This window comes from Condylura cristata, unplaced genomic scaffold (genome assembly GCF_000260355.1).
Source record: "Condylura cristata isolate star-nosed mole 26May11 unplaced genomic scaffold, ConCri1.0 scaffold00011, whole genome shotgun sequence".
NCBI lineage: Eukaryota > Metazoa > Chordata > Mammalia > Eulipotyphla > Talpidae > Condylura > Condylura cristata.
Window position 1 is genome coordinate 16,503,559 of NW_004567112.1, and position 10,163 is coordinate 16,513,721.

General features: G+C 46.4%; 1 protein-coding gene across 1 annotated transcript; it reads left to right on the plus strand.

The window, feature by feature from the left end:
• The first annotated feature begins 3,652 nt into the window (after positions 1–3,652).
• Positions 3,653–9,432, plus strand: LOC101637211 (steroid 17-alpha-hydroxylase/17,20 lyase). The gene is made up of 8 exons (XM_004681006.1): positions 3,653–3,949; positions 5,405–5,543; positions 5,743–5,972; positions 6,889–6,975; positions 7,342–7,557; positions 7,873–8,042; positions 8,588–8,691; positions 9,143–9,432. Exons 1-8 carry the CDS (start codon positions 3,653–3,655, stop codon positions 9,430–9,432), a joined length of 1,533 nt encoding a protein of 510 aa, XP_004681063.1.
• The last annotated feature ends 731 nt before the right edge of the window (positions 9,433–10,163 follow it).

Sequence of the window (10,163 nt, forward strand, 5' to 3'; positions counted from 1 at the left end):
AAAAAAAAAAGATAGTAGATGTAATACATAGCAGATTCTCCACAAGTCTACTGTGATTTTCCTAAATGCGGGAGGAGGTGGTTACAAATAGGAGAGGCAACTGTTTACTTCTCAGGTTAAAGGGAAGGATTTGAAAAAGGAGAAATTGAGGGTGACTGAATTTAATGCTCTCAGACTCCTTAAGGAAAAGGTAAGAGCACACAATCCAGGGAATGACTTGAAATTTGAAGGTGTGATTGATAGGAAATAAGGGTGAAGATCTTTGCATTTGAGGTGGTGTCAAACTGAGAGGTTGCCATGTGGGCTGATCACCCCCATACACTAGGAGGCAACAGGATGTGAGGAAGGCTGAGAATCAAATGAAAATGAGCCACAGAACATCGTAGGCACTGGCACTAGCAAAGGTTTGAAACTGCAAAAGAACAATAATTCATATGCAGAGCTGGAGGAATGGGGGCCGGGGGGCTGGAGACAGTGAAGAGAATGGCACTCAACTGCCTACCCGGACATGAAGTGTCTTCACTGAAAGGACAGCAGAGGAAGGGCTGTCCACAGCGAAAAGTCCAGGGAGGTAGGACAGGGAACAGAGAGATTATTCTACAGCTAGGTAAGGGGAACCAGGAAAGAATATTTTTTCAGAGAGAATACCAGAGTGCCCAGGGAAAAGAACTTGAATGAGGGAGAGAAGCAATTCAGAAACCTTGAACCACACTGTATGGGGTGGAAATAGATGCCCAGAGACAGGCAGGTGCAGGGGCCCACAGATGCAGGTTGGCCAGATGACTGACGATGACCTGCATCTCTGCAGATCATCCTGGCAAATCTGGGAGTTCACGTTGTTTAATAAAGAGCTAAGCCCAAAAATCAATTTTGGCTGGTTCTGGAGAAAGAGAATGGAAAGAAAACATTCTGCAGGATATGTCTGGAAAAAGAGGTTGAAAGGTGATCAAAATTGACAGGAGGGGCGTGCCTTGGTCTGTTTAGTCAAAACACATTTGAAGCAAGAGAGATCTGTCAGGTGGCTAACTTTACTTGGAGAGCAGAACCAGATTTTTTAAAAGTAAACTTTTTATTAAAGTATACCATAAATATAATAAATGGTATCAAAGTGAACACACCTGTTTTACTAGCAACCAAATGAGGAAGCAGGTATGATCTGCTCCCCACAAATTCCTCTCTTTGAATCCTCTTACAGTCACCAACCATCTCCAAAGTTCCTACAGCATAACCATGGGTGAGTTCTATCTATTTGTGAGGTTGGTGTAAATAAATCCATGTCCTACGCATTCTTTTGGGGCTGGCTTCTGCACCCAGTGCTATATATGTGCTATGTATGTGAGGTTCATCCACATGGGTGGTGTAGCTGAGGTGCCACTCATTCACTTCATCTCTGTATAGTCTTCTACTGTGTGATGGATGGCAAGTTATCCATCCACAATCAATAAATATTTGGGGTGTTCATAGGTTGGGATTATTATAACCAGTGTCGCTATAACACCATGGAACATGTCTTGATGAACATAGCAACACCTCCTGGTGGTTGTAACTACCTAAGAATGAAGCTGAGTCATAGGCCTAGCTCTATGAGTTAATGGAGCTTCTGTCCTAAAGAAGGAACAAGAAAAACAGGGATACAAGGAAAGAAGAATCCACAGAAGTTTTTAGTATAAATTCTGTTACAAGCCATAGGATGTTTTGCATTGCTCATTTAACATCAATGAGACAACTAAAAACACTATAGTTAAAAACTTGAATAAACCCAAAGGGAAATACTCTGAGATGATTAGTAAAATTTCTGATACGTCATGTCAAGAAAAAAATAGAAAATGAAAATTTTAAGAAGTATCATAGTCAAATTGACTCAAGAAGACCTACAAGAGTTAATGAGATCAATAACTACTACCAAAGACAATAGAAAATGGTAGAAAATTATGTTCCCCCAAAATATACTAGGACCTGACCCTTTTCATTACCTTTCTTGAGAGCTTTAAAGAATAAATCTCATGCTATTCAATCCACTTTAGGACAAAGTAAAAGATTAAAATTTTCTCTAATAAAATTATAAGACTAGAAAAATCAGAATAGCAAAACTTACCAATGCATAAATAAGAAAAATACAACCTCATTATCACTGACCAAAGATGAAAAGGACAAAAATGCTAAATATATTACTATGATTATTTACATCTCTACTAAAGACACTCTGTTCAATTCCACTCCTAGGCAACTTATACTCTGTAAAATAATTTTTAACATAATAAAAATTGTCTTTTGATTGAAAAAGATACCTGTACCCCCATGTTTATTGCTGCTTTATTTACAATTGGAAAAACATGGAAGCAGCCCAAATGCCCAAAAGTAGATGACTGGATAAAAAAGATGTAGTACACATATATACAATGGAATATTACTCAGCAACCAAAAAAGAGAAACACATGTCTTTTGCAGCAACTTGGATGGAGCTGGAAAAGATCATGCTTAGTGAGATAAGCCAGAAAGAGAAAGAAAAATACCGATGGTTTCACTCATAGCAGGAGTATAATGGACCAGACGAGAAAATAACAAAAATAATGAACAACCATATACCAGAGACATTTTGTGGGGTTGGAGTGGGGAATAGGATCAAAAATTGGGGGTGGGGGGTAGGGAAATGCACGGGGTTATGGTGATGGCACATGGGTGACTTGGTGATGAGAAACCCATGGGGATTACAACTGAGATGGAAAAAATAAAATGTACAAAATGATGTAAAAATAAACTTTTGTAAAATAAAATAAAATAAAATTGTCTTTTATAATGGTTGTATGACACTGTAAATATACTTCATGTTATCAAATTGTGTATCTAAAAAAAGTTAAAATGGTGAATTAGTAAAAATTGAGGTAACATTGGCTTATAACATTATCTAAGCTTCAGGTATATTACATTGACATCTTTACTACAGCATGCCAAAATGGGGTTTTGTTATGTATATTTTATCAAAATTAAAAATTATAAGAAACAAAAAAAAAATCTCTTAAAAAGTTAAGTAACTCACCAAAGATCATATAAAGAAAAACATCATAGAAAGAGGACAGCCTAGAATTGGAACCCAACCTCTCTGAGTCTAGACTCTACTACCTAAGGAAACAACTGCAAACCAGAAGTAAGGAATCTGGTTCTTGACGTCACACTCATTGAAGGTCATATTGTCTTCACTTTTAAATGATAAAACAAGATAAAATATCTTTTACAGTCTTTACTGGTTATACCCCTCATGACAATGCCATCTGTCTATTATTAAAAAATTTACAACATGGAAAAAAAATCCATTCCTAATTACTGACCCAGATATTTTTGCCTCAAGAAAGTTGTAGGAATTCACTGATGGGAGAACTCAGGGTGGTGGTGGAGGTTAGCTATTGTCCAATAACTTAGCACCAACCTAGGGGTTTGCCCTGAACTTCAGTCAGCCCTTACAGAGGCATCTGTTTCCCCATCTTCTCACTGTTATGAAAGAGGACTCAGGTCTGGCTGTACTCCAGGATAAACTTCTACAAGGCAAGAGATAATACAAAGTCAAGGGGAAGGTCAGCCCAACCCTTCAAAAGGCCCCCATGGGCCCTAAGTGGCTGCAGCTCTTTCACCCATAGTGACTGCTCCGTCTGCCACGATGTGGGAGCTCCTCACTCTCTTGATGCTCACCCTGGCCTATTTCTTCTGGCCCAAGGGGAAGCCTACTGGTGCCAAGTACCCCAACAGCCTCCCAGCCCTGCCCTTGGTGGGCAGCCTTCCCTTCCTCCCCAGACATGGACATCCACATGTGAACTTCTTCAAGCTGCAGAGAAAATATGGCCCCATCTATTCCCTTCGCATGGGAAGCAAGACCACTGTGATCGTCGGGGAGCACCAGCTGGCCAGGGAGGTGCTGATCAAGAAGGGCAAGGACTTTGCTGGACGGCCTGAAGTGGTAAGCAGTGCCCTGGGCCTCCTTTCTCACCATCCTCTGGGGTTGTGCGGGTCTCAGCCAGGACCATGTCCACAATGACCCTCCCAGCTACAATAACAAGTAATTCCTCCCAAGACAATCCATGGTTTGGGCTGTGGGTGGAGAGTGAGTTCAGACACATCCAGGCTATCAACCAGGCAGGAAAAATGAAAGGACACTCATTCTCTGGGCATCCCTGGAAGTGTGCAGAGGTGCAGAGTGGAGCCCTCACTCAAGACCTCTTGCCCAGACCCCATGATGATTCTCTCAGCTGAGACTTTCCTAGTGAATGACAGGGCAGGTGAAGCACTGGCCCAGTGCCCAGCACAGTAAGTGCTCAGGAAACAGTCTCTATGAAGTTACTCTTCATGGGAAAGATGGCAGAGTGACTTCTGCTCTCCAGGGGAAGGGGAGGGAAAAGCCAGGCCCTGGAAGGGCAGTTTGCAACCTTCCTGGATCTGTCGGCAGCTGCTCCAGCTCACAGGGTCAGACCCAAGGTAGCGTTTCTGGGGTGATGGAGCATCCTACTGAGCTCAATCAGGTGCTTCTAGAGGAAGTGGAGGGCCTGAGACCCAGAAACACTGCCAGAGCCCCATCCAGCACTCTGCAGCTCACTGCTCACCTAAACACCCAGACTAGAACCCAGCCTCCTGTCCTGCCTCAGGATAGTGGTTGACTGGCATTTGTTTGCATCACTTGGCCAGCTCAGCAGGTCAACAGTCTCTCTCCAGACTATTCTGAGCTCTTCTCTCTGGAAAAGAAAGAAATCAGAAGGGACTTGTGAGTGAGGGTAGAGGAGGGAAAGCTTTGGACCCTCATGCTGCTGGGGAGGGGGCTGCCTCCAGGGATGGGAATATACCCAAGAGCAGAGGGGACACAGACTCCTGCTCTTACCAGATCTGCTGTGGTGGCCAAACTTCTGTGCAGACGCACTTGCCACAAAACGGTAACATAGAGCTGGGTTGATGAGCCGTCAGCACACCCAGAGAGCCCAGGAAAGGCAGAAATGGGACAGTCCTCCTTTCCACTAAAGGCAGAAATGGGCCAGTCCTCCTTTCCACTATCATGTGAGCTCCCAGTGCCCAGGAAACAGAATTCAGGGAGCTGATCCATCCACAGCTGTTGCTCCATCAGAAACTGATGGAAAGTAGGGAATCAAGAGGCAGGTATCCCTGTTAACAAACTGGATCCAGCACCATTTCAGTCTTATTCACAGTTCTTTTTCTTCTCTCTTGCTTCCCTTGATGGACTGGTCACTGGAAGGCCTTAAACTTGACTTACCAGAGCACACTGTCACTTTGTCCTACAGGGATGTGCCGTTGGGATTCATCTTGGCAGAAACCTAACTCCTCCCTCAGGATGGGGAATGGGTGGGGGAGGCCCAGGACAAGGTGGGTGGAGCATGTCTGCTTCTAAATTGTTTCCTGCTCTCTGAAGGTGACGCTAGGCATCCTGTCAGACAATCAGAAGGGCATTGCCTTTGCTGACCATGGTGCCCTGTGGCAGCTGCATCGGAAGCTGGTGCAGGCTGCCTTTGCTCTTTTCAAGGATGGCAGTCAGAGGCTAGAGAAAATGAGTGAGTACCTGATGGTCCCCCCAACTTTTGGATGATGGTTAAGGAGGGAAGGGGGTTATAGATTGCACAACCTATCATTGCATTTTCTCGGGGACTGCTGTCATCTAGTGGCCATCTGCTGTCCCAGCTAGTGGAACTGGTAAATAAGAGCTGAGAGTGTTGCTTAATTCCCCACCCTCTTGCCCCTGTCTTCCCTCAGTATGTCAGGAAATCAGCTTATTGTCTGATTTTCTGGCCACCAAGAATGGACAGTCAGTAGATTTGTCCTTACCTGTCTTCCTGGCGGTGACCAACATTATCTGCTTCATCTGCTTCAACTTTGCCTACAAGTATGAGGATCCTGAACTCAAGATCATACAAAATTACAATAACGGCATCCTGGACATGCTGGGCAAGAATACTATAGTAGACATATTCCCCGGATTGAAGGTGAGGATGAAACCAGGCCCAACTTTCAGGTCCCAATAGTCTCTGAGTAGGTTCTCACTGTTTCCTCTACTGCTAAACCAGGTTCATTTTATTCTTGACCACTAGTCTCAGTGAGATCTACCTCCACTGACTCTAAAAAACCTTGACTTTCTTTCTCTTCATAAAAAGAAATAACAGGCCCTCCCTGGTGGCGCAGCGGGTTAAAGCACTGCAGTAAGAAGCTTAAGCCACTTCCGCATGAGTTCAAATCCCGCCTGCCCCGGAGGAGACCACGTGGCGTGGCAGACCTCTCCTGACCCGCCCGCTGCTCCCCTCAGCAGTGTACTTTGATCATCTGCCTGTTCTGCTCCCCACTCTGTCTCTGGTGAATCCTCTCACCCTCCACATCTCTGGCCTGTACCCCAGTTCTGTATGAATAAATAAATAAATCTTTAAAAAAAAAAAAAGAAAGAAGTAACACATTACCAAGCATTTTAAGGTTCTTGATAGTGTTCTCATAGTTTTATTGATGTGCCATATGCAACCACTAGTCATTCAATCTGTTCTCCTTGGAGATGGGTTTTATCATTCTAATCCTGCAGACAGAACACTGATTTAGGAAGTTAAAGAAATTGCCCAGCTCTAGAATCACATCTTCCTGACGCTTAAAGTTTGGAAATACAGCAAATTTACTAAATAAACCCTCATTCAGTCTTGATGTTTGAATGAATGGGGAAAGGGAATTAGAAACTCCCTTTACACTTGCTTGAACTTGTCCTACTTATTACTTATCATTGATGTTCTGATTCTGTGCCATCTTGCCTTCCATTTTGACTGGAGGTTTGGTGATAAAGGAAGCCCCAAGAGAAGGAGGGATTTGGACAGCCATATAAGGAAAATGGAAGAGGAATGGATTTGCTTTTTTTCTTCTTTATAGGTTTTCCCCAACAAAACACTGGAAAAGTTAAGGAACTGTGTTAAAATGAGAAATGAATTACTGAGTGAAATTCTTGGAAAATATAAGGTAAGAGATGGAGCAGAAGAGATTCAGTCACATTGAACATGCATTAGAACAGGGTTGGGTTAATGGTGACACTGGGCTCTCCCCAGGGAGATCACGTAGAGCCTGGCACACAGTAGGCACCAATGGAAATGGATTAGATTCAACTAACGATGGGGGTGGGGAAGTGAGGACCTGAAGAGGATCCTAGAGAGGACCCACCAGCCCCAAATTCAAGGAGGGCCCAGTGCTGCCTCCTACCTCCACAACTCTTAGGCCTACCCAGGCCACACTCTTATCTCCAAGTGGAACCTCCACTCTGGGTAGAAGTATGAGAGGGTGCTCAGATGGGGCTTTGTCCTCAGCACTGCCTCCAATATCCCCCACCAGGAGAACTTCAGCAGCGACTCTATCACTACCCTGCTGGACATACTGATCCAAGCTCAGATGAACTCAGAAAACAATGATGTGGACCCAGATCAGGATTTAAAGTTGCTTTCAGATGAACACATTCTCATTACCATTGGAGACATCTTTGGGGCTGGAGTGGAGACCACCTCCTCTGTGGTACAGTGGATTGTGGCCTTCCTGCTGCATTACCCTCAGGTGGGCTTCTCTTTATTCCAACCTCCCTAGACACCCTTGACCCTAGCAAGCCCAACCTCTGTCCCCAGAAAGAGAGAGAACTCTCAGACTTACTTTGCAAAGGAGTTGCCAGAAGTACTCCACATCCCAGCAGAGCTTGGCTCTAGGCTTAGGAAGGAGATGTCCTATCTTATGAAAGAAGGACCTGAGTTGCACAGTCACTACTCTGCTGGAAGGGTCTGTACCAGCTCTTGTGGATGTGACAATGGGATTCTAGCAAAGCCATCAATGGTAGGCTTGAGCCTGCTGATCACATCCACCTGCTCTGGCCCACAGTTGAAAAAGAAGATCCAGGACGAGATTGACCAGCATATAGGGTTCAGCCGCACGCCAACGCTCAGGGACCGCAGCCATCTCCTGCTCCTGGAGGCTACCATCAGGGAGGCGCTGCGCATCAGGCCCGTGGCCCCAATGCTCATTCCCCACAAGGCCGTTGTCGACTCCAGGTATTCCTCCCTGCCTAAATCAACCAGTCCTGTAATACATTGATCCCATTCACGTGACCCCTTTTTCATCCTGGTCCCCTTAACTTGCTGATAAGTAATGGTCAACGACTGAGTAAGAGTCAACCTACCCTACTTATCGATGTCTCCACCACACTCACACCCAGTCCCAGCCCACAGTTTACTGATCTCCCTCAGAGGCGGCCCTCTGCTCTTGGAGACACCTGGCCTGGATAAGACCAGATACTCTATCCTCCTTGTAGTGCAACAGCCAATCACACACAGATGTGCATCAGCTCAAATGCATCCCAACCTGCCCTGACACTCATGCCCCACATTCACACAATACATGCACAAATCGTTGTCAGGCAGAGTAGACTGAAAAGTGCAAGATGTAGATGGGTTCTGGCAGAAACTGAGGAAATGGTGATGCCATAGGGGTGAGGAAGCAGGGGGTACTTGTCCCCAGAGAGCAGACAGTGCAGGCTTGTGGTTGAGCAGGTAGGGGCACAATTCCACAACCCCCTTCCTCTCCCTCTCTGGAGCAGCATAGGTGGTTATGCCATTGACAAGGGCACCAATATCATCATCAATTTGTGGGCGCTGCATCACAATGAGGAGGAGTGGGACCAGCCGGACAAGTTCATGCCCGGTGAGTCTGTCCCGTCAGCCCACCTGTGCTCTATGCTCCACTGACTACTCAGCTTCCCCCTGCCTGGCTTGCTACTAGAAAGCTCGGGGGGCAATCATGTATACCAGTTGAACACCCCCATACTCCCCTAGACTCACCAAACCTCATTCTGGACACCTGTCTCTTCCATAGTTTCAATCTCTCCTCTCAAAAGCCTGTGGGCACATGGCCTCCACAAACATACCCCAGCCCCTGGGTGGTGGCGTTTAGTCCTAATACTGCTCCCTTCCATTCTCCTGACATTCCATGTGATGAGGGCAACCTGAGAGTAACCTAAGGATCCCTAAGTAATGCTGCATCCCTCCCAGCCTGGGGTTCTCCAGGCAGGACCCCACTGGGCCTCTGGACACAGGCACACCTCTGCTTCTGCTGTCCAGACCCCTGGCTGATGGCTGCCTCCCCATGTCCACAGAGCGCTTCTTGGACCCAACAGGGAGCCACCTCATCTCACCATCTTTAAGCTACTTCCCCTTTGGGGCGGGACCCCGCACATGTGTAGGGGAGATGCTGGCCCGCAAGGAGCTCTTCCTCTTCATGGCCTGGTTACTGCAGAGGTTTGACTTCGAGGTCCCAGACGATGGACACATGCCCTCTCTGGAAGGTGTCCCCAATGTGGTCTTTCTGATCGAACATTTCAAAGTGAAGATCAAGGTCCGAGAAGCCTGGAGGGAGGCTCAGGCTGAGGGCAGCACCTACAACTAGAACCTGGCACCGGCTCCAGCAGAGGGCACAGAAGTACAGGCGCCACCCTCCCCTCTTGTAACCGCCTCCCTCCCCAGCCATGGCAGTGGCGTGCATACACTGAACAGCTTCTATTCAGAAGGCCCTGGGGAAGCGCATTCATTTCCTCACTGGGTCACTCATTCTCTCAACAAACTTTATCGAGCACCTGCTACATCCTGCTCACAGTGCCCAACAGGCAACCTCCCTAGACTCACGATGCTCACCTTCCTGTGAGGACTGACAGGGGTTTCAGGAACTCCTAAGCTCTCTGAAGTCAAAGATACTGGGTGATGGTGAAGTAAGATGAAGAGAGATTGGTAGAGGGGAGAAGACAGCCTGGAAACACACAGTCAAGGCTGGTGTAAGGCTGGGGAGGTGCCCAGTGCTGAGGCAGCAGCCCTGGGAAAGTCTCCAGGTGGGAGAGGTGAGCATGGCCAGGGCAGAGCCCCTGAGGGGGACAGTGGTCCCTGATGAGGTGAGAGTGGGTGATAGTGGCAGGTCCCATAGGACCTTAGTAAGTCATTGTTCCCTTTGTCTTACTCCTAGTATGACAGGAAACCCCATGTTTTAAATGTTGAAGCAGAGAAATCAGATACATTTTTAAAAGATCATCCCAATTCCTGAGTGGTGCTTGGGCTCTGTACTGAACACAGTGGGCACAGGATAAAGTGGCTGCTCAGGCGATCAGGATACTGAGACCCAGATGCTGG